The 24,818-nt window shown below is 35.7% G+C and overlaps 1 protein-coding gene and 1 long non-coding RNA gene across 5 annotated transcripts in view; one reads left to right on the plus strand and one right to left on the minus strand.

The window, feature by feature from the left end:
* The window catches only part of piezo2b (piezo-type mechanosensitive ion channel component 2b), a 126,764-nt gene that overhangs the window by 47,797 nt on the left and 54,149 nt on the right, over positions 1-24,818 (minus strand). For 3 of the 4 annotated variants that reach the window (XM_032564947.1, XM_032564945.1, XM_032564946.1), the window contains exons 8-18: positions 23,397-23,571; positions 17,449-17,568; positions 16,877-16,912; positions 14,586-14,703; positions 12,999-13,171; positions 11,966-12,196; positions 11,462-11,582; positions 9,882-10,075; positions 8,669-8,817; positions 6,642-6,815; positions 901-1,175 (exon numbers count right to left, since the gene is read on the minus strand). In XM_032564947.1, the coding sequence (XP_032420838.1) occupies positions 901-1,175; positions 6,642-6,815; positions 8,669-8,817; positions 9,882-10,075; positions 11,462-11,582; positions 11,966-12,196; positions 12,999-13,171; positions 14,586-14,703; positions 16,877-16,912; positions 17,449-17,568; positions 23,397-23,571 (1,766 nt within the window). The remainder of the gene's footprint in view (positions 1-900; positions 1,176-6,641; positions 6,816-8,668; positions 8,818-9,881; positions 10,076-11,461; positions 11,583-11,965; positions 12,197-12,998; positions 13,172-14,585; positions 14,704-16,876; positions 16,913-17,448; positions 17,569-23,396; positions 23,572-24,818) is intronic. The other variant, XM_032564948.1, reaches the window with a different exon arrangement.
* LOC116721334 (uncharacterized) lies at positions 93-23,019 on the plus strand. Its single transcript, XR_004339580.1, has 3 exons — positions 93-196; positions 6,800-6,805; positions 23,009-23,019. It is a non-coding gene; the product is annotated as an uncharacterized LOC116721334 (long non-coding RNA).

A 24,818-nucleotide genomic window follows, 5' to 3' on the forward strand; every position in this document is an offset into this window, starting at 1 on the left:
TGACTCGATTAGTTCATAATTTCCACCGGATTTTCACAATATATCAGCTACTACAATGGACAGAGGAACTAAGAAGTTCATGTCATCTTTTTTGCGGCAAATATTGTCGGGTCCGAGAGTCGAACTCGCGACGGCCGAGTCGAGGACTGAAGGGCTCCAAACATGGGTTGCGCTAACCACTACGCCACCACGGCACGTCCACAAAAGTCTCATTTTGAACATTTTTATTCTTCCATTTGGGTCTCAACTGCTTCTAAAAGAGGCATTTGGTGTTTTGAAAGTGAGCTGTTTAAAAATCTTCCCGATTGTTGAGTCTCTGCGCTGTTACCTAGCAACCAAAGCTGACCTCCAGCACATTTGGTCAGCTGGTTTTATAGCTGTACAATGGCTGCTGAAAAAGACAAGTGTTTTGTTGTTGACTTACCATTCAGAAACAACTTGCTGTATTCTTGTTGGTCGTGCAGGAGGCTCCACTTTTATTTTTCCGATACGTACTGTTGTGTAATTGTGCATCTGTTTTCAGCTTTTTTCACGTGTGAGTGTAAATGTTGAGTTCGGGGTAATGGCCAGGAGCAACTTATTTGGATTTAAAGTGACAAAACGCCCTAAAACAGCTCTAAATAGGCAGAACTGAACAACTAAAATCTCATTATCTAAGAACAATTTTGTGCAAAAAATGTAAACAAACATGTTTTGTATAGAGACGCTTATTTGAACCAACCTGTTCAAAGAAGAGTAACAGGTCACCTTTAAGGTAAAAGTCGCAAGCTTTTCTTTAATTCATTATTTAGTTTAAAATCTGAACTTCTCCATTTTGTTTTGTTTGGTGAACTAATACATAAACATATAAACTTATATCGTTTCTTTTTGTTCGGAGAGCGCTGCCTTGTAGCTGCGTACCTGAGCTCTGCTCCGTGGTTGGCTCCGGCTCTGTCGCGGCGCTGCAGCGCTGGCTCTCCTCCGTGCTGGACTGGCGCTGGTCGGAGAAGCTCTTGGGTTTCTCGTCGCTCATGTTGGCGTCGGCCACCAAAACGAGCGCCTGCTGCTTGTCGTTTCCCGGGCCCCAGCTCCGCTCCTCCGCCTCCAGCTCTTCCTTCTCCCCGGGCAGCGCCGCCTCCACCGAGCTCGCACTGAGCATGGTGAGGTCCTCCAGGCTCGCTGCGGGCTCCGCCAGTCTGAAGACATGAAAACAACATTTAGTCACCTGGATATATGTGCAAATATCAGTTTTCACATGTCCACTTTATTACACTTATGAGGACTTCTGGGAATGTCTGCTTTCAGCCCTTAAAGTTCGTACTTGGATTATTTTTCTATCCTCTAAAAGGATTTTTTGGTTCTTTTTGAATCCCTGGTGCAGATTAGGTAGACTTGTTGTTTGTTAATTTAATCACCAATTTATAGTCACAAAAAGTAGGAAAACTACAGCTGGATTTATTCAGTAAAGGGAATATTATGACACCAGCAGAGTTGGGTAGTAAGTGGTTACATTTAATCAGTTACATTTACTTGTGTAACTTCTTTTTACTACTCTGTACTTTTTACTTTTACTTGAGTGACCTTATTATGAAGTATCGCTACTCTTGTTTGAGTAAAATTTCTGGATTCTCTACCCACTGTGAGTAACTTCAATAAATGAACTAACTTGTTTTAACCAAAAAACATAACTGACCATCATGCAGTTTGTAACTTGCATATCATTCTGATTAGCTGATGAATTTGTGTTACTGTTCTTATCTAAATATCACTTTTTAGATAAGAAAAAGTGATAAGAAACCTCTTCAATACAATATAAAGTCACTTTTTTTCTGTACTTTGAATTACTTTTCACAAACTGGTGCGTTTCCGTCCATTCTGAGTCTCAGTTGGACCTAAAGAGACATCTGCAGCTTTATTTTACGACATAAATGTCTTGTAAAAAAAAACCCAAAACATTGTGATTGTAAATGGGCACAATTATTTAAATGACACTTTTTAAGAACATCTGTTTGAAACGACTAATTGCGATTAATTTAATCTTTAAAGAACTGTCAACTAATTAAGTAATCGATTAATCATTAACTGGAGAATAGACAGTCAAAAAAAGCTATGAATTTTGCATTTAACATTTTTAAAAATGCCACCGTCTGTAAATATGTTTCATCCAAAACTTGTCGCGTTGCAGTTTTAGCTTCACCTGGTTCAAATTCTGTACAACAAATCTCCTATTAAGCACCTGTTATCCATTTATTAATCAGTTAATCCTAAAAATAATCATCAGATCAATCCTACCACGGAAACGGCTGAACTTTTCACAATATTGAAAATATTCCTTTGAGCTGCAGATGCATCCTTTGCTACAAATGATCAAGTGTTCACTAAAAAATGCCATTTTAGGCAATTTTCCTGAATTATTTGTTTATTTGCATATTTCAATGAATTTCTAATATTGTATAAAAAGGTTTAAACAAAAAATCTGCAGAATTTTTTAAATCGATTAATCGTCAGTATAAAAACAGTTAATTGCAGGGCTGCCAAACTGCTCTTTTCCTTTAAGTGTTTCACACTAGAAAGAAAAAGCTGAGATATTTGTTTTTGGGACAAATCCTATTAACTTTTTTGGGGGAGAAAGTTTATCAAGCATCAACAACTCATTAGAAGTTTGCTTTTATTGTCAATAAAAAGAAGCTGCAGCTCTAAAGCTGTGGAGGTAAAAAACGCAGCAGATCTGCACTGACATGCAGAAATAATTTCCATGAATGAAACTCTGTAAAGTCATTTTTTGATTAATTAATTCAAAGAAACAAAGTCCTCATAAGTATATTAAAACAACACCAACTCATTCACATTGATGCAGAAGTTAAATCGGGATTCCTCAGCCTCAGACTGCTACCTGCGCAGTGTTTCATCAGCATTATTATCATAAAGCAGTGCACATTCCCTCTGCATTCTTTACAACAATCAATGGTATTCCATCACTTTCTTCTTGCAGCAGTTAAATAGCAGCTGAAGGGAGGCAGGAGAGCCGTTCAAAGTCTCCTCAGGCAATGGAGCACCGTCAACGTTCGGGTTTGGCTTTCATGAACCGGCCGCATATCAAGGCAAGCATTCTGCCATCCAGCAGTCAACACTTACTTGCTCTGTTGAGAAGGAATTTTTTCTTTGATGCTGCTCAGGACAATAAAGTTACACAGATGTGAATATTAACGAGTCGGAGATCAGACCTGAAAATCACTCAGAGATCCACACAGATTTTAAAAAGCAGGAAAACTGGGAGGTCGGGAGGACAGAAGGGTGGTGGGTCATTGGGAAGGTACTGAGGAGAAAGATGACGTTCTCACAGATCCAAACATGCTGAAAAAAATACTTCTGTTAAATCATATGTCAAACTCAAGGCCCCGGGGCCAAATCTGGCCCGCCGTAGCTTCTTATGAGGCCCCAAAGGGTCGCATAAATAATAAATACGACCTTCACGAGAACAGTTCAGTGATTAAATAGCATTTTATTAATCAAATCAAAACAGTTTTTATCTGTACACTGCCTAATTACATGGATCAGTCCCTCAAATTTTTAAGGATTCCAAAATCGCGAAAATTCACGTGAAATGAACAAAACCTATAAATCTATAAATATGAGTTTATTGGAAATTTTCGGTAAAGATGGTCAAAAACATTGGATTTAAGTGATACCATCTCCACCTTGCAGCCGGAAATAAAAATATTTCTTACATCTACTACTGTACTCTGCTGCCTCACGCTTACACACCATCAAGTTATACACTGCAAAAACACAAAATGTTACCAAGTCTACTTTCTTGTGCAAATATCTTAGTTTGCACTCAAAATTAGATGAAACAAACTTACAAGTAACTTTTCAGCAAGAAATATGAGCTTTTTAAGACATAGTTCCTTAATATTGATTTAAAACATGTCCTACTGGCAAATTATTTCACTTTTAACATGGGAAAAATGTCTTATTATGACTTAAATAATCTGCCAGTGGATTATTTTTAATAATATTAAGGAATTATTTACTTTAAAAAGCTGCTATATTTTGCTGAAAAGTTACTTGTGTCTAATTTCACATGTACTAAGATATTTGCACTAAAGACTAGACAAAAATACCTGGTACCACTGTTTTTGCAGTGTAGTCCATGATTAATGAGGCAAGTAACAAAAAAAACCAACACATTTATATGAGCTCAAATATTGCAAAATGTTTTGGAAATATTTCTAAATCACTGATTTTCATTGCAAAAAAAAAAAAAAATCACAAAAACAATCATGAGATTCTGGAGGGACTGATTAGTGTGAAGAGATTAGTTAAATAATATTTAATTGTTAATCTTATCTACCTTAAGTAATAATTGAATGCAGAAACAGCTATTTATTAATACTTCAACAGTTTACGGTTTTATCAAAACATTCTGGCACAACCAGCTCATGAAAATGAGTTTGACACCCTGAGTTAGAGGAATTTATGTCTTAAGAACGTTTTAGGGCTACAAGCAAACGGCAAAAATTAAAACACCTGAAAAGGAAAACCAGTCGTGTGACGTGAAACATCTCAAATCCAGGGGAAAGTGACTACTGTGCAGCAACGGTAGAGTCCAAAAACAAGGGAAGAGGGAAGGTTTGGGGACGGGAAGGACACATCCGGAGACGCTGGGAGGTGAACGGAGCTGAAGATGGGGACCAGAGAAAAAGCGAGCAGATACCCACCTATTTATGATCAAATCGACACGTTCCCTGACTTTAATGTGGCTGTGAGAGAAGGGCGGCAGAGAAAGTATGGCAGCAGGTCACAGGTCAGGAGCGGCGAAACAAGAAGGAAACCCACAAGAAATAAACCGGACAACCAGCGCTCAAACTGGTGAGCGCACTGGTTCTACTGGAGAAAATCTGAAGAAAAGTGGCTTCAACAATGGCTTCATCCGCATGTCTAACTAACTTATATTTATTATAAAACCAGGAAGTAGCAGTGAAATACTAGTCAGCATTTTATATGTTTTTATGTTATTCAGAGAACAACCAAATAGAAAAAAAATATATATTTATTTATAGTTGGTTTTTAAATATTTAAAAATAACCAGCAATATTTTTTCCTGAAATATAATTTTGTACGTGAGCTCAGTGTTTTCCATCCGAGTGACACATCATTTTATCATTTTATCTTTGAATAAATAAATAGAACTGACAAAAATTAAGGAAAGTTTGTCTTCTTGGACGTATGTCTCCTCACTGGTCCAAATTATTAAAGAGCCATTATTATCAAACTGTAGGACAAATGCCCTTGATGCCCCTGGTGCTAGTGAAAGACATTTTGGTTATTAATTATCTGCGAGGTAAATACAAAAAAATTAGTTGCTATAAGGAACAACGGCCAAAAAGATGATAATATAAACTCAGAAAATTGTGGAAAATGGGGAAAATTGTTGTTGGTGTGGCGTTTTCCATTTACTTTACTTCTAAAGTTACCTATTATTTTTAATCATGTCCCAGTTACAAGTGGGAACACCAATGGGATTTGCTAACTTTATGCTAACTACTATTGCAAGCTAACTTTTAATTTAACTGCATCCTTCATCTGTTGCTGCAGTGGGCCGCTCATACTGAACCGTTTTCTGCTGGAGGTTTCTTCTTGCTAAAAGGGTGTTGTTCCTTTCCACTGTCACCCTATACTTGCTCAGGATGAGGGATCAGCTGGGCTTCCTACGACTGATAACGTTTTGTCAATTGGCATCATTGCATGTTTGATCAAAAACAAGATATTTAGACAGTGACAAAGGGATTTGTAATCCAAATATTGTTCATTTTCTCAGTCCAGACCTGGAAAATGTTTTAATTAACTTGGAGCTGAAACCATTAAACAAATTAATTGTGATTAATTGAGTATTAAAATAATCATCAACTAATTTAGTAATCGATTAATCATTAACTGGAGTAATAAAGACTCTAAAAAGGCCATATACTGAAAGAACACAGTCAGAGCAATAATTAAGCCAAAACTGAACAAAAAAACATAAAAATTTTGCATTTAAAATAAAAAAAAAACTTCTTTGTCTGTAAATATGTTCTTGCCCAGAACTCTGAATGTGCCGTTTTTAGCTTCACCTGGTTCAAATTCTGTAATAAAAAGAAAATAATAAAAAATTGCTATCCATGTACTAATCCATTAGCAGACATTATTTTTTTAGTTGCAGATGCATCCTTTGCTACAAATGATCAAGCGTACACTAAAGGAACGCTGTTACTGCATTTTACGTAATAAAACTTTTATTTTAAAAAAGGAATTTAATTATTTGCTTTTTACATCTTTTAATGTACGTCTAATTTTGTAGAAAACATGATTAAGTTGAAAAATAAAAAATTTGCTGAATGTGGAAAAAAAATTTCCTGATTATCAGAACCACACAAAAATATTAAATTAAATTTCACACTTTTAAGGATTACATAGCAAGCATCTTTTTTAGTTAGAGCTTCAACATCGTAAAAATTTTTGCCAACAATAGCATACCATTGACAGTTCATCTTTAGGTCTATACAAAGGTCACCACAGAATCTTCCAGGACTTTATAACTTTCTAAGCAATCCCTGTAAAGTTTTACAAAATAAATTTAAAATTATGCTGTTCCTTAAAAATAAATGTGAATCTAGCCTCACCTGTAGATGGTGCTTTCTTCTTTGGCTATCACGGCCTGCAGGTCGGTGAGCTGCAGGAAGGGTTCGTGGAAATAGTGCAGGTGGAGGATACACACCAGCAGGAAGGAAGTGGGAATAAAGATCCGGGTGAACAGCATGGAAACTGAAAACCGCTCCAGACCCAAGTCCTTCAACCTGCAACAGATTTAAAATAACAAAACAAAAAGAGAAGATCTGGAGTTACACGTGAAGTAAAACTGTTTTTATTTTTAATTTTCTCACCGCTTAAATGCAAGGAGCTATGAAATTATGGTACCAAGCTACAACAGATCAAACATTTTTAGAATAAAACAAAAACATTGGAAAAACACATTTCCTGAGTCTTACAAAAAAATCCACAAATTTTAGAAGTTAAAGCAATGTTTGTAAATGTTTTCCCATGTGTTTCACATGTTACTATTAAATTATATAAATGTGAACACTGAAACAGTGACAATCCTTCAATGAGCAGAAACTACTCTATAAAATTTCAACATGTGAAATCCTACAAATGTTAATCATTTTCCCACATATTACAACATAATATACTTTCCACATGTGAAACCCATGCTGGATAAGATTTCATATGTGCAAGGTTTTCCTTCATGTGTTTTATATGTCACATTACTTGTACATGTGAAACATGAGGAAAAACCGCTCCATAAGTCAAATGTTTTCCCAAGTGCTTCACATGTTACTATTAGATGATAAAAATTTCCAAATGTGAAACATACTCTGAAAATACTGCTATATGCAAAACCCTACTCTACAAAATTTCAACATGTAAAACTCTATAAATGTGAACTGTTTCCCACATGTTACCACTAATATGTATTTTCCACATGTGAAGCTATAAATGATTTCACATGTGCAAGGTTTTCCTTGTAACTACATCACATTATTTCTACATGTGAAACATGAGGGAAACTGCTCCATATCTCAAAAGTTATCCCACTTTTTTTACAGTACTATTAGATGATAAAAAAAATTCCAAATGTGAAATATAAACTTCAAATCCTTTTATGTGCAAAAGCTTTTCTCATGTGTTTCACATTTGGTGGTACTGTATGCTATGTCAACATGTAAAAACAGTTCACATGTGAAATGCTACACGTGAACGGTTTTATCACTTTAAAACATAATATAATTTCTACATGTGAACCCCAGATGGAAATGATTTCACATGTGCAAGGTTTTCTTTTATGTGTTGCCACTACTCCACATATTCTCTACATGTGAAATATGTGGGAAATTGTCCCCAGGTGCTTCACATGTTATAATTAGATTATCATTTTTTAAAATGTGAATCATAAACTTCATATCTATTTATGTGCAAAACTTTTCTCACGTGTTTCACATTTTGGTACTGTATGTCATCTCAACATGCGAAAACACATGTAAAACCCTACACATGTTAATTATTTCCCCACATTTCAATATAATATTTCACATGTTAGTATTAGATCATAACATTTTCAAATGTTATGATCAAATGTGAAACATACATTGAAAATCATTTTATGTGCAGAAGCTGTTCTTGTGTTTCACATTTTACTATTCTACGTCATTTCAACAAGTGAAATGACTTGTTGGAAGTGATTTCAACAAGTCATTGAACATACATAAAACATGTGAACTGTTTTACAACATATTTTCCACATGTGGGAAAATTTTTCAAATGAAATTCTTCCATGTTTTTCACAAAATATAATGTGAAACCTGTAGAACCTATACGAGACGTTTTTATGCATTCTTTTTTTAAAGAGACAGACGTGATCCTGTTGCAATGACAAATTACTCTAATGTTCCCACATGTGAAATCCATGTTTTTTTTCCCACATTAACTTCTTCCTGAATAGTAGCAGTTCACATGTGGAAAACGTTGGTAAAGAATCCAGGGCGTTTCAGGTAAATCAATGGTTTGATGATGAAGCTGTTTGCTCAGATCCAGCTGGGAAGGAAACCTGAGACGAGTCGGCGTCCTGCGTCTCCGATCAGTCGTTACTCACTTGTCGTCCGTCACATTCAGCGCTGATTTCCAGAAGTTGTCGGATCCATCAAACTGGAAGGTGTAGACAATGATGAGGACCAGCATGGTGTACATCACCACAGTCATCCAGAAGTACTTCAGGATCCTTCTCCACCACTCGTAGTGAACCTGGAGCAAACAGCAGCCATTGGATTGTCTGATATCACTGGGTTTTAAATTAAAATGTAGCACAAGATGTCAGGATTCAAAACTAAAAGAGATTAAATTTAATAGGACCCTCATATTCTATAGATGTTAAAGTTTATTTCATAGTGTTTCATAGAAACATACATCCGTTTGTCTTTTGAGGGATAAAACATTAAGTAAATGTGTCACTCAGTGTCACTAACAGACTCAATCTTTGCTTAAAGGTGACCTCTTATGCTTCCTTGAACAGGTCAAAGGTCTTATGCACAAAATTATTCTTGCATGATGAGATTTTCTGCTTAGTTCTGCCTGTTCTGGGTTGTTTCAGAGCCTCTTTTCACTTTAAATCCAAATAAGCTGCTGCTGGCCACGCCCACCTACTCAATGTTTACACCCACATGTGAAAATGGCTGCAAACAGATGCAAAATTACAGAACCATACATCTTTGAAAAGCAGAAGTAGAGCCTCCTGCACAACCAACCAAAACCCAGAAAGTGGTTTCTGAGTAGTAAGTCAACAACAAAACACTAGTCTTTTCCAGCAGCCATTGTGCAGCTGCTTAAATGTGCTGGAGCTGCGCTGGGTTGCTAGGTAACAGGGCTGGGTTCGGCTGGGGTTGCTAGGTAACGGTATAAGCATGTACGGGAGGTTTTTGAAACAGCTCATTATCAAAACACTAAAAAACATGAACTTATTGTCTGGTTGGGTTTTTGAAGAACTTGAGTTGTGTTTAGAGTCAGTTGAGACCCAAAAGGAAGTGTTGAGACATGTAATACGCAAAAAGTGCATGAAAGGCCCCTTTAAGCACTGTAAATCTGACTTTAGATCTTTACAGGTTCTGTCAAAATCTGACAGAGATGTTTTATACCAGACAAACCTTAACCAAAATATTTTTTACTTATTCATTTAAGGACATAAGTGTTATTATGTCTTTCAAAATAACACTTTAATTGTGCGTTTGTAAAAGCAGCTGTTATTGCTTATAATAAGGACTGATTTAACATGTTTTATAAGAGGAAATTTAGCAAGGCACTGGTGTGGGTACCTGGTAGAGCGCCACACAGGAGAGTAGCATCATCATGTAGATGATCTTGTACATGACGATGGTTCCTTCGAAGCTGACGATGAAAAACATCCCGCCACAGATGTAGATCCAGTATTTGACCAGAACGCTCATCACCAGGCCGCCCAGAACCTGCATGAGGTCCTGCTCTCCTCCCTCCTCTGGTTCCTCCTCCTCTATAAGAGCATAAACACCAGGAAGAGTTCTTTAAAAAAATATCTTGCATTTATCTGCAAGAAGCCACATATTTAAGACAAAACAGAAGTGGTGATTATTTTATTTCTTTTGTTTTCACTCATCATTCACAAATTTTGATAATTTTCACCAATCATTACAACCGTTCCACAAATCTGACCAATCACTGCAAGACAGGCTGAATTTTGACCAATCCTCTTAGCCCACTTCTAACTTCACTTCCTGTTTCACGACGTCTCTAGAAAGCCAAACCACGAGTGAAGCTAAACGACAAAATTTTTTATGATGTGAAGCCCTTTGAACTGCCTTGTTGCTTAAATGTCTTATACAAATAATTTGATTGGATTTTGGACAGCAGCTAATTATTATTTTAGTAATCGATTATTCTGATAATTAATCTGAGAAATAAATTGTCACACTCTGCAAGCTATTTATTTAACCTCTTAAACCTTTTCTTTTTTACACAATTGTAGAAATACAAATAAGCAAATGTTAAATTTTTTTTTTGCATTATTTGTAGATAAAATAATTGGATCTATTAATTAGTTTATTTGTTGCATTAATAAATAATTTTGCTATTAGTAAATAGCAAAAGGTGCCTAATAAGAGATTTTTTTTTACAGAATTTAAACTCAGTGAAGCTTAAAATGCCGCTTGAGTTCCGGGTATAACATATTTACAGACAAATACGTTTTTTCTTTTATTTTAAATGCAAAATGTTTTTTTTTTTGTACGGTTTTGACTTAATTACATCTAAATTTGTTGTTCTTTCAGCAAATTAAGACGTAACAAATTAACAAATTAAGACTCAAGAAAAGGCAAAAAGCCTTTTCTTGAGTCTGTATATTTTTCAGTTAATCGATTATTTAATTAGTTGACAATTATTCTGATAATCAATTAATCACAATTAATTCGATTAGTCGTTTGCCCTTTTTTTTGTGCTAGACTAGTTCAAGATGTTCTGTATGATTTGCTCATAATGTGTACACAGTTCATGTTAACTTGGTTGAACAAAATGTATTCATTTTGCACTTTGACAACTTCCCTGGACATGATGTTATTTGTATTAAGGTGCTATTTAAAGAAGATAATAAAAATGTTGTATTCACTTAAATATTAAATACAAACTATGTTAAAATTCTGTCTATAATGGGAATACATATAGTATTAAATTACTATATGTGGAGTAATTTAAACTTTTTATAAAAGACTACGTTAAGGCAAAAATAAAGCTTGAAAAAATGTAAAGTTTCTTTAAACGTTGCTGCAAAATTTGTACTTTTAAGCTGCAACAATCAAACAAAAAATCACAACATCCTGGATGAACTGACTAATATAAACAAAATTAGGATTAGCATAATTCTTACCCTTTTTCTTCTGTTCGTCCACAAAGACGTCTGAAAGACCTGCGCTGTCTTCTTTCAGCTTCTCCTGTCGCTCTGTTAGCGTTTGTCTCAGCAGCAACCAGAACGTCAACAGACACAACATCTAGACACAACAAAACGACGACATTCAGAGAAGAAGAGTCTACGAAGTGATGAATTAACTGCGGTTTACATGAGCCGACCCAGAGCCAGTTATTGTTGGCCAAAAGCCACGGAAAGCTGTTCAGTCCAAGCCATAAATCAGAACCGAGTGTGTAAACTTCAAAGCAGATGTTCTGGTTGTCAGACGGCTTATAGTAAATTTCAGTAGTTATGAAATATTATTCCACTTTCTAGAACCTGAAGGATAAACACACGCGCAGAAAAGGCGAAAAGGGGAAAATCTTTAAATCGTTAGAGATATTCCAACACACTCTCTGAAGTTTACTACACCACTCTGGCTTGTTTTACAATTTAATAAAAACAGAATAATTTCAGCTTCCAAACCTTGGATGAAAGCGAGTGGAACGGGTTCTTCTTCGAGACAAAGAATCCTGCGACCGGCGTCATGTTCTCAAAACTCCAGATGTACTGCAGGACGATCACCAGGTTGCCGTAGGCCACCATGAAGGGAGACGACAGCATGGCGTACCGCCGCCGGTCCCTCACCATCCACAGGACGCACGACCACATGAGGAAGACGAAGGTCAGCCAGCTCACATAGGTGATGCTCCACGCCTGCAGACGACCCGGTGTTCACACTTATTAGTAAAAAATAACAGCATTAACACAGAATATTCCACCTTACTTTATTGTTCTAAAATGTTATGCTCCCATTTTCATGTTTATCTTCCACTGTCTGACAACTAAACATGGCCATTATGACAGGATCCACTCTAATTAAGTTCATAATATGAGCTGTTTAAATGTCCAGTGTGAAAACAAAAACAGTATAAAAGTTTAACACTAAGAAAATTTACCTAAAGCTTCCTTGAACAGGTCAGGATAGATTTATGGTCTATACTAAACATGTTCATTACATTTTTTGCACAAAATCATTCTTAGATAATGAGATTTCAGTCTGCTCCTTTCAGATTGAGCCGTTTATTTTAGGGTGTCTTGTCACTTTAAATCCAAATTAGCTGCTGCTGGCCACGGCGATCTGCTTGGTTGCTAAGTAACGGGCGGGGCTTCTGAGGTTGCTAGGTAACGGGCAGTGTCTGCTGACTTCATTCTGGAGGTTTTTTGAAACGGCTCATTTTCCAGACACCAAAAAACAAGTTATTAGCAGAAAACATCTAGTTGTTTTTTTTTAAGTGCTTGAGACCAAAATAAATGTATAAAAATGTGCAAAATGTGAATTTTGCTCAATAGGTTGCCTTTAAAAATAAGGCACTAAGGCTAGCTACTGAGCTGTCTATTTTAGTAGTAAACTATAGGATGAAATTTACCATGTTTCTCTTTATGGAAAAAATAGAAATCAAACAAATAGATCATGTTCCTATTAAATGTTACTCCACCTGGCATTTGCTTCACTCACCATCATAGCTATTAGAGCACAGATGTAGCTCTGTTTCATGATGAAATGGAAAACTTTCACCATCGCGCCGACTCCTTTTTTCTTAATGTCATTCTCTTCTTCTTCTTCTGATTCCTTCAGTGCTGAATCCTCAGGAGGCAAGCTCACTTCATACACAGACTCGTCTTTCTTCTCTGGTTGGATGATTAATAAAAATCAAGTGAGCATTTACAAAGTGGGACTCTGTTATTGCTTTTTTTTTTTTTTTTTTTAAATCTCCTAATATCCAGTCTACATGATTGAAAATGTAGAAAAATTGGAAAGCATTTTGTTTTAATCTGTGTTTTTAAAATAAAAAAAAACATTATTTTCCTCTGACTGTTGCATGCAGAGACAAAAAAAAAAATCACTTTTGAAAAATACCCATTCTGGTGTGGAGAGAATGAATCTTTATGAATAAAAATAAAAAAATAAACTAAAACAATCAATGCTAAAAGCGAATTAAGTTAAATTAAGAAAAGTTAAACTAATATAAACAAACGAAGGTTAACATAAACTAAAATAAGATAAACTAAAAGAGCCTAAAGTGAGGCTATGCTAGGTTACAGTATGAAAGACAAAATAAACTAAGCTAATAAAACCTAATATTAGATTGTATTATAGATCTTTTGTCTTATATAAGGGAAGGTCAGACAAGGTAAGCTAACACACGACAAGCTAAGGTGAGATACCTCAGTGAATCTTAAATAATGTAAAGTGAAAGATTAGCTAAGGTAATCTACAAGTAGGTAAAATAAGATAAGATAAAATTAGCTAAATTAAGCTAGCATAAGATTAGAAAATGTAAGGCAAGATAAGAAAAGATCAAAACGCTAGGAAAAGAGAAGATAAGCTAAAGTACAATTAGCTAAGTTGAGCTAACATAGCAAGAGATTGAAAATAAAGAAGCGAGGAAAAGATAAGCTAAGCTAAAGAAAAGCAAGCTAAGCTAAAGAACGGCGAGCTAAGCTACGCTAAATAAAACTAAAATAAGCCCAGTGACACTAAACTGAAAATAAGATTAGCTGAACTAAGCTAAAATGACAAACAAATAAAGTAAACAAACCAATTCTAAGCTAAGACAAACTAAGATAAGCTTAAGAAAGGTAAGTCAAAGTAAGGAAAGGTCATTTTTAGTTTGGCACTTTTCTTCCTTTATGTTATGAGCTCATGAAAATTAAGAATCAGGTGAGTTATTTAGTTATTCAGCTTATTGATCCTGTTTCTACAATCCAGCACAATGCCTCACCTCAGCAGTAAATAAACTTTAAAAACTCCAACAATAACTCAGGTATTTGTTCTTCAGGTATTCTGGAGGCTTTTCAATTATTATTATTATTTTTTTGGGCCACTCGCATCTTGTTTTCACGCCAGCGTCTGAGCAGTTTCTTCTCCACTTTTATCTTTTTATGTGGTGAGAAACAGATATTAAACATGAAAGTTGTTTAAATGTTAAATATAAATAAATGAGAAGCAATTTAATCTAGAAACCTTTCTAACATTCAGTCCATGAGGAATAAATCTAAAATGTAATTAGTTTTCCAGCATTTCTACCGTTGCTTGGCTCACCTGTTCCGTCACTGAGCTTGTCCAGTTTATACTGGGGGGTTGAGTACAAGTCCAGAGACGCCGGTCCATTTTCAGTGGTGACGAAGTCAAAAGACGTCCCGTTTGGGGTGGGAACAACCTGAGGATCGGAATCAGAAACTAAAATCAATCTAACTACAGAAACACAGACGCTAAGGGATTATGCTACTGTGAAACACTCAGCCTTGCAAAGGCAAAACAGAGCAACTGTGTGAGATAATTTTGAATTAATTAGACAGGCGCCTAATTACTCAGTTTTTCCATTAGTAGCAAATTTATTACAATTTCTGGTCATTTCAGTTAATAGTTTGTTACTATGCAATGTCTTTGCAGGGCAATGGAAAGTTTTATTGCTGCTTTTCACACTGCATTTCAGATTCAAGTTCCTTATAAGCCTGCTATGAAAAGGACTTATGAAAAATATTCATCTAGGGAATATTTTTCCCTTTCTTTGCTTTAAAAAAATGAGGGAACTACAGCTGCAAATTTGCAATAGATTAATTTATACATGCTACGTTTTCCTAAAGTGTTGACACTGAAGGTGTATTTTGACAGTAGCTATGTCTCCATTATAAATGTGTGCAAAAAACTTGTTGATAATCCACTAATGTCAAAAAACCCCAATTTTGATGTTTTAAACAGAAAACGCAATTAAAATCACACGTGGATATGGTTTTCGCACAGTAAGTTGTTACAAAACATGCAGCAGCATCGTCCTCCAACTACTTCTCATTACCATCTGATTGTAAGATCATAATTCACATTAAAATATTAAATTCAAGGCTTAAGAATTGGCTACAGATGAACCAGAATTGTACTCGTTTTTAAATATAGTAATTGTTTTGTTTCAGTAGAAAAGTATATTGTTTCAGTATATTGTTTAATGTCTTTTTCATCATTTCATTGTTTTTACTGTTGATCTTAATTTTTCATTTTAATCAATTGTTACAGGTCCTTCTAGGGACGAGTATTGTGAAGTAGCGATGGCTATATACATTCTTATGAAAGCATTAGATTATTTTGATACATGTTTTTGTATCTGTTCCTATAAAAAAATAAAATTACTGTCGTCTTCTTCGTTGTAGCTTACACCATTGACATCATTTGGTTATTGTAACTCATTTGATGTAAAAAAAAAAAAGTGTTTTCTTTGCAGTCTTGGAAAATACACATATTTTGATACGGCCAGAGAAAATACCTCATCCTAGCACAAAAAACGCTTTTTTTTTTTTATTGGCGCGTTTTTATTAAGCGAGTTTACTTTTGAAATGTCAAACTGCTCAGTTATCAACACGTTACATCCGGAAATTTCGCGCATGCACACAACACTGCAGGGCAAAAAGACGATTCTTTTACATGCCACCCATAACTGCACTGCTACGGTAAAACAATCCCTTTAACAAAATGAAACCTGGAGATGTAGGTATTATTAATTTAGTGCAGGAAAGGGAAAAATAACACACAAAAAACATTGAAGAACAACTCAAAAACACTGTGTTCTTCTTTTCTCTCGCTACGCATGGACTCGTTGCCATAGCAACTCGCTGACAACAACTAAACTAATGTTTCAGGATTCAACATTAAAAAACACGCAAACATTTCCCACCCAAACAGACATTCAGTCCGTTACAATTTTATGGTTTTAGGCTTGATGTCCATTAAGTGATCGCTGTGGTAGATTAGCTGCCCTTTAAATGAGCTAATCAACACAGAAATGGCTGATTATCTAATTTCAACACTTTCTCTACTGACGATCTGTCACAGTTGGTGTTTAGGTTGCCTTATTTATTAATTTTTTTAACTGAACCAAAACACACCAAATTCCGCAGCACATCTATATGTTAAGGTTGTCAAAGTCAAGCTAGCATAACTGAATTACGTCCCTCTCCCTCGCTTTTATTTTTCTAAATTAAAACTTTAATTTCCTGACCTTGTTCACAATTAGTAGCAAAGCACTGCATCCCGTTTTCTTTTACATATATCACACATTTAACATTTTGCACAATATGTTGCCAACTTGACAGCTAAAACCAGTGCTAGCCATCGTTAGCGAGCAGCTTTTGGGAGATGGAGGCGGGATCTTGCGTGTGTGACGTCACGCTGCAACGTGTCTGTATGGAAACACAGCTACTAAACATCTAATTATTATGTTTTTTGTAGCGCTGTATATGAGGATGCAGTCTGAAAAGCAGAAAGTATTCATTCATTTTTTCTCAGAAGACCACAAAAGGGAGTAGAGAATAGATTTAAAAACACATCCAGAGCAGCCGCACCTCAGTAGTACTGATTCCATCCTGGGTGGAGAGAAGCTAGGAGCAAAAACAGAGCATACAAGGCGAGGCGTGTTATCGATGAGCTGCTGAAGTCAAAGGACCTCCTTGTTCTTTACAGTCGCTGATAAGCAGAAACAAAGCCGAGTGGAGCGACTTTGTAAATCCAGCCAGAAGCTCATCTGTGTGTTCTCACTAAAAGCTTCCAGACTGCTGCAGATGGCCGCCAGGGACAGACTACACACTTTGATTTAAGAACATTGTCAGAAAGTGTGTTTGGGAGAATAAGATCATTTATCACACTGAAACAGAACGAGTAATGAAGCTAGAAAATAAACAGCTGCAGGTTATCATATTACAGCTAGTTTTCTGCTTATCTAAAATATTATTGATTGTTTAGTTTTAGAATAAAAACGAGTTATTTGCCTTGTGAGCAGGTTCTTCAGCAGTTAAACTAGCTATTTGGATTCCCAGCACCTTTCACATTTAGATAACAAACAGGATCATGTTTACTTAATCAAATGTCCGATAATCAATACAAGGCTGCTCATGCGTGCATTACAACCCTGACGTACGTTCTTCTCATCCGTGCCCTGGCGAGACTCCCACCAGAGCTGCCTCTTCCTGTTGGCCGAGTTACTCAGTCTGTTTCCACTCTGCTTCTCTTCCTCGCACATATCTTCATCCTTATCGTCCTGAGAAAACACAGATAGCCAGTTTGGTGTTCGATGTGCTTCTTCAACATTGAAACTGATGTTTTCTACTCTTACCAGCCAAAGCTGGGCAAAGCTGGGCAAAGCTGGGCGACTTTTTAAAAAGGAAATGCTGATGAGTTTTATTTCGTACCACTTTATTTGAAGCGTTGTGCATAAGACTGATATTCCACTGTTAAGAACATAAACAATTCTTCATAAATGTTTATGTCATGAAGAGTAATTCGGTAAACAATGACACTTTTAATGCAAAGTTGGACTAAAAGAGCATTAAAAGTGCTATTATTCACTGAATTACACTTCCCCAGACCACTGATGGCGCCCCTTAGTGGTCAGCGAGGTACTGCAGGTAAACAAAGTGCGGCGCTACAGCTAGCTTACCAAAGGATTGTGCTTAGAAATAATGATGGAAAACCGGGTCACTAAAAAGAAATTCTGAACATCCCGGTGGAACGTTTCTCTGGGTGACTTGCAAAACTTTTGTTTTTAAGTATTATTAAGATACACAGCATGCCACAGGAATGCAGATCTAGATCTGAGGAGGCGGTGAACAGCGCTGCACCCCGGGCTGACTAACTGCATTTAACACCTAAAATAAAATTATTTATATTGGACTACCTACTGGCTGAAAGAAAATGTTTGTTTTTGCCAAAAGCAACACAAGTCTACTTTTCTTTTATTATGCTTCTAACTTACAAATAGCTCTAAAACATCAATAATGCAACACAATACTTGAAGTAAAGAACTTTTTGGACTTCCATGTATTTTCCATCATTGGAAAACTTAAAATCCTTATTTTCAGAATCTGTAAATAACTCAAAATGTCCCGAGTACAAAACAGCGCCACCTTTCACCTTAAGAGGAACAACACCACTAATATTTCAATTTCAGGTTGTATATATTTGTTAAATTGGGCAAGTGGTCTTCGGCGTGAAAAAGTTGGAGAAACACTGATTTAAAACAACAGTGACAGAAAACAAGTAACCAGTTTCTCCAATTCAGGAATGGAATACAAGAAAAAAGTAAAACCCAACTGAAAATGCTGCCATACGATCAACTGTTAAATTATTTCCACTCTGAAAATAAATTCTTTTTGGTTAGATGTGCAATATTTATCTTTTGTTTTTATTTGCAAATTTTATTGAAATTATTCTTCCAAACAAGCGAACATCCGAACTTTACGTCAAACCGGTCCAAACTTATTTGCCTTCTTCTGTTTACTTATTGTATTTCAGAGTTTTTGTTAGATTTCAATACTTGAGCTAAAAAAATGACAGAAAAATTGCAATTAAAATACCACAAGTGGTGCAGGAGAAGCCTAAATTTACACTGACTTTCACTTGTGTTTCGAAAGTTAACAAACCGCAAATTATGTATAATTATTTTTTTCTAAAGGCAAGTAAAACATTCTAAATTTACTAAACAAATCCTACATCTGGTTTTACATTGTTGGTTTTTAATGAGAGAAAAATATAAAAACCAACACTGTTTTTGTCACATATCCCAACTTATTTTATCACTTATGATACAGATTATTTTAATATTTATTTTTGCTCAACTTTTAGCAGCAGCAACATATTAATTTTCTGTTTGGTGATGTGTTTATAGCTCAGGACGATAAATAATGCAATAAGGGAATCATAAATCTTTGCATTTAAGAGGATCATATGTGGCATCATATTCCTGCCAAAAATCCTAAGGGGTCTATAAAGCAAATACATTTATTAACTGATGGAGCCCACAGTGGCCGTATTTCCATTTATTTGCAGGCCCCTGAAAGCAGCACAGCATGGCCATAAAAGAAGACGAATGTAACATGGATTAAAAGAGTATTAGAAGAAGAGGAGGAGCTCAAACACAAAGGAAAGATTAAACTCGTAGGATCAGATTGTAACTATGGCAACACAATAATGTAACAGTAGAGATTATTCTTTGAATTTTTACAAAGTAAACTTGCTAATTCCTATGAATTTACATTTTTTACCAAGTTAAAAAAGGAAAGAATCAAATCAAATTTGCTAATATTCAAACAAAAATTTCCTGGCGACAGCATTCAGATGGGTGGAGGAAGCGTGTTTTAGTGCTCGACGTGCTGCGTTTAAGGGCCCACAAAGAAATGGAAATGCTGCCTGTCTTGTGCTTAACACACTCCTCGTGGTTTCTGGCAGGTATGTGACTCCATATTCATGGGTTAATGAAGCTAACATGATAGTCAGGAATCTCTAAGAGTTTAAAAATATATACATATTTGTTTGTTTTCTGTTTTGCTTCTTTCGTTGCTTAAATTTTTCACATATAACATCTCAAACTAAAAACTATTAAGACAAATCTCCCTTATTTTATCTTTTTTTTGTCCGAGATGAGATCCATCATAATCTGGCACCTCCACCATTGAACACACCTGTCAGTGTGTGATTTAGGCACCAATCATGTTTTATTATTAGCCTCTAACCTAAAGTGTAAGAGTAGGTAAAACCATACACACACACACACACACACACACACATCACTTTGTGGACAGATCAATAATGCATACAGGCCTACAGGTTTGAAGGGAAATATTGATCCCTCTATAAAAACACTAATCTATAACTCCATTACAAGATGGAGGAGCGCAGCCTCGAGCTCAGAGGTGGAGGAAGACGGAGGCAGGTCTTCTTTAAGGTGATCACACAGCATGAAGCTTCACGAGTTAGTGAGGTTGAGTGAATTTAGGAATCTAAAGTATTTATTGACTTGTGCAGCTGAGGTTATTTTGAAATGACTTCCTGATATAATACATTTGTTCAAAAATTTAAAGATGACCCATTATGTCATTAATTTGTTCCTTCTAAACAGGTTTGGATACATTTATGGGCTCTGCAAAACATGCTCATGACATTTTTTGCACAAAGTCATTCTTAAATATTGATATTTTAGTTGCTCAGTTTTACCTATTAGCTGTTTTAGGACTTTTTGTCACTTTAAATCCAATTAAGCTGCTGCTGGCCACGCCCCCCAACTCAACGTTTACTCTAGCACCTGAAAATGGCTACTAACAGACACGCAACTGTACAACCGTCCATCTTAGAAATGCAGAAGAAACCACAAAGTGATTTCTGGATGGTAACTCAACAACAAAGCATTTAACTTGAATAGCAACATAAAACCAGCTGACTAAACATGGTGGAATTCCGCTGGGTTGCCAGGTAACAGGGCTGGGGTTGCTAGGTAACGGCTCAGGTCTGTTGATTCTGACTTAACAACTGGGAGGTTTTAGAAACAGCTCATTTTCCAGACACTAAAAAACATTATCTTATTGTCTGGGAGGGTTTGACTGCTTTTAGAATCAGATGAGACCCAAAGGAAATATGAAAACATGCAAAATGTGAATTTTGCATAATACGTACACTTTAAACTTTGTGAGAAAAACATATTTAAATATGATCAGGCCTGTAAACATAATACATTCTCTGCTTTTACAAACTGTTACTGTAACATCAACAATGAAAAATCCCTAATAGCACAAAAAATGTTGACTATTTGCTAAATTTATGCTTATAAACCTCCCATGTAACGGTTTAATGTTTGAATATGGAGCCATTTTGTGCCCCTGCTGGTCAAAATTTGACCAGCAACATGTCAGATAACGCATTATATGCACACAGAGCAGAGAAGTTCGGGCTGGTCGGTCATCCTTGATGTATCCTATATGATAAGGACACCCTGCTGCTCATATAAATCTGTGTGGATATATTTCAGAACAAAATCTGGAACTTTTGTAGACAGAATCTGAACCAAAACATCAGAAATAGGTCTAAAATAAAAGTATTATATTAAGTTGCGTAAAATGTTTTTTAAGTGCTTCTAGCATCAAAGTAAATCAAAACAACATAAATGTAGTTTTTTTCAGCTGTATGGAGAATCAATTTAGTTATTCTTTATTGTATATTTTTACTAAACAAATGCATCAAACAAAAAAATTTAATAAAAAATTGAGCTATTATAACAGTAACAACTTTGTCAAGTGTAGAAATTATTGTTACCGTTTCAAACATACCATGTTGTACTTTTTTGTATTTTATTTTTTGTGTATTACTTTGATCAGACTTTGAATTCATTGACTAATTGTTAGTTAATTCTAATAACCTGATGATGTGCCAAAATGGCCACTCTGCTGTCTTGTTTCACATATAAATAATAAAATTAGCTGATTATCATTAGCTTAGTTGTTTCCTGCTTCAAAATGATCGGCTGGGGAGTGGCAGTAAATGAGAATTTTTATAGGACAGACTTTGATCGATTGAAACCAGGAAATAGATGACAAGATGCCAGAAAAAGGACTGAAAAGCTGAACATTTTTATTTTGTGTTTATCTGTTCCACATTGACAGGCAAGTGCACAAATCTAAACAGAAACCTTTAAGCTAAAAGGAAGAAAAACATCTAAACCATTTTTCCACACTTGACATTGAGGTATAATGTCAAATTTTAGACTAGTTTTGCATAAATTAGGTGCAGAGCATCTGCTATCCTGCAGGGTTTAGATGCATTACCTCCTAAGAAGGGAATCAAATTCTTCAGAGGCCCATCCATTCATTAAATCAGACAAGTTATACGACATGGGAGGCGCCCATGGGCCAGACTGAAAACATTACAATTTGCCTAACCACAACGGGGCCTCCAGCTCCCAAACTTCAGATCCTATCACCAGGCTGCTCCACTGAAACCTCTGAGAACATGGACGACGGGATTCTCTCCGGTAAAATGTGGAAAAATGTTTACGTACCATTCTGCTGCACACTCTGCCACTCATTAAAACAATTGGAGGAAAGTTTTACTGAAGCCAAAAGCATCATTTGCCCTTTCAGAAATTGGATTTAGCAGGATTTCACGCTCTTCTGTGTTAATGGAGGTGAAAAAAATGCCTCGTTAAATTAACTTTGCAGCAGTTCAACTTCTAATTTATTCAGAACAGCTTCAAGAAGGCCTTTATGTCAAAGAGAGTTTTGCCATTTACAAAGAAATGCTATGAAGCAACAGGCTGTAGTCCTGCAGCAATGCATTCTGGGTACAGATGACATTAAAGGTCCGCAAGACCTGGCTTTTACTTTGACAGTCCACTTCCACTTTGCATATTAGCTAAACATTTACCTAAAAACCTAAATATTTGGTTAGCAGGTTATTTAAATATTTAACTTGTTAACATGCAGACTATTTAGCTTATTAACTAAAAGCTTAGCAAGCAAACTAAATATTTAGTTAGCTCTTTTTTTGAAGGACAATCTTGTTTACAGATACTTTATAATTCAATGTAATTGTTGATTCTGTTCTGTTTAGACAGTTAGCACACTAACTTGCTAACTAAATACTTAATTTGCTTGCTAAACATTTACTTTAGCTAAACTAAATTTGTTTAGCAAACAAAATAATATTTACTTTAGTTGCTAAAAGAAACTAAATATTCCTTGAGTAAGCAAACTAAAGTATAGTTAGCAAGCTAAACTGCATATTTAAGTTCGCTTGCTGAACATTTAACAAAAAAGTTAAATATCTTTACTTATTTTATTTGGAGCTAAATATTTAGTTTGCACACTAAATATTTATAACAGGAGCTAAATATTTAGTTTGTGAATCAAATATTTAATTGGGAACTATGACATTTATAAATGTATGGATAACAGGCTTAGTGAAGTTAGTAAAGGTTTTTAAAAACAGCGCCCATAACATAAAATATAAAACAATTCCCAGTAAAGATCCTCCATTTTCCCCCCTTACAGGATTATAAACCAATCCAACTAAAAATACTCCTGCCCTGACATGGTGTCTCACCATGAGTTGGTCGATGGGCTCCTGCAGCCAGAGGCGGATGAGCGTTGCCAGGGTGTAATAGAGGACCAGCAGCATGATGGGATTGACGAAGTGGTACCACTTACGGTCCGGGTGAACAATCAGCTTCCAGGTGTAGGAGCAGTTGGTCTGGACGATGGGGGAGATGCCAAAGACTCTGGAAGAAGAGAAGAAAGACATGAGTTTAGGGGAAAATTATAAAAGTACTTATAATTTAAGAGTTGGGTACTAACTACTTACATTTACTCAACTATATTTTTACATTTACTTGATTAATTTTATTATGAAGTATCTCTACTATTACTGGATTACTGGAATTTCTGGATTTTCTACTCACTGAATAAAAAACAAACATGTTTTAACCAGAAATTCACCAGACAGACACACCCGCAGTTTTTGTTGAAGTTTCATAAGTTTGTTCCATCTATTTTGGTCTATGTGATTGTGTAATCTTTAAAGATTAAATGATTGATGTTTTGATCAGTCACTCAGTACTTAAGTGTGATTTTTATCAAATACTTTATTTTACTCTTTAGTAATTCTTTTGGACAGCTACTTTTCACTTTTACTTTAAGTTGTGCAACTCTTGGCAATAAGTCAATTAATTGCATAATAAATTAAAACAAGCTCACTAATTTCCATTTGCGTGATTTATTGTTTTTAATTTTTCTCTCTCTCTTTTTTTTTTTTTTTTTACCAAAAACTGGATGATAAAAGTCTTCAGTTTGGTGCTTTGGTCTCTCCTATACCAGTTTTTGAAGGACATTTATGTTTACAGAGACTTCATAATTCATTTTATTTGTTATTTTCTCTATTTATTTTGGATATTTAAAAATGTCTTCCAGTTCCAGTGTTAAATATTCCTTATAATGTAAAAGTTTATTGAGCTCTGAGAATGTGTTCTTGCATTATTACCATTACATTAGTTGAAAATGGTCTCAAAATAATAATATTATCATTTATCGCAATAACTTCAGAGTCAATTCATCGTCCGATAAACTTGTTGTGTACTCCACTCGCCTCTGCTTAGTAATCAAAATGAAAAACAAAGCTTGTTATTCCTATTTATGTTTTAGGAGAGCAGTTTGAGCGGTGTGCTATTTTTATTTGATCACTTCATCAGAGGAGACATTCCTCAGACGTGAAGCTTTGAAGTTTGGAATCTGAACAATGCAGCGACAGTAAGAATGTGTTTATTCGTCTGCATCGCTCCTTTCCTGACTGAATGAACATCCACTCAGGAACTACACTGACGTTCAACACACACCAACTCCCCAACCTCAGCATCTCCCGTGGGACTCTTCATGCCATCTGGAGAGGCGGACCGCCCCGCTCGTCCTGCCCCCGGCTCACTTCCTGGACGGTTTCTCCTTTCAGCTCAGGAAGGTCATGTGACTGGGGACT

This window comes from Xiphophorus hellerii, chromosome 6, assembly GCF_003331165.1.
Source record: "Xiphophorus hellerii strain 12219 chromosome 6, Xiphophorus_hellerii-4.1, whole genome shotgun sequence".
NCBI classification, from domain to species: Eukaryota; Metazoa; Chordata; class Actinopteri; order Cyprinodontiformes; family Poeciliidae; genus Xiphophorus; species Xiphophorus hellerii.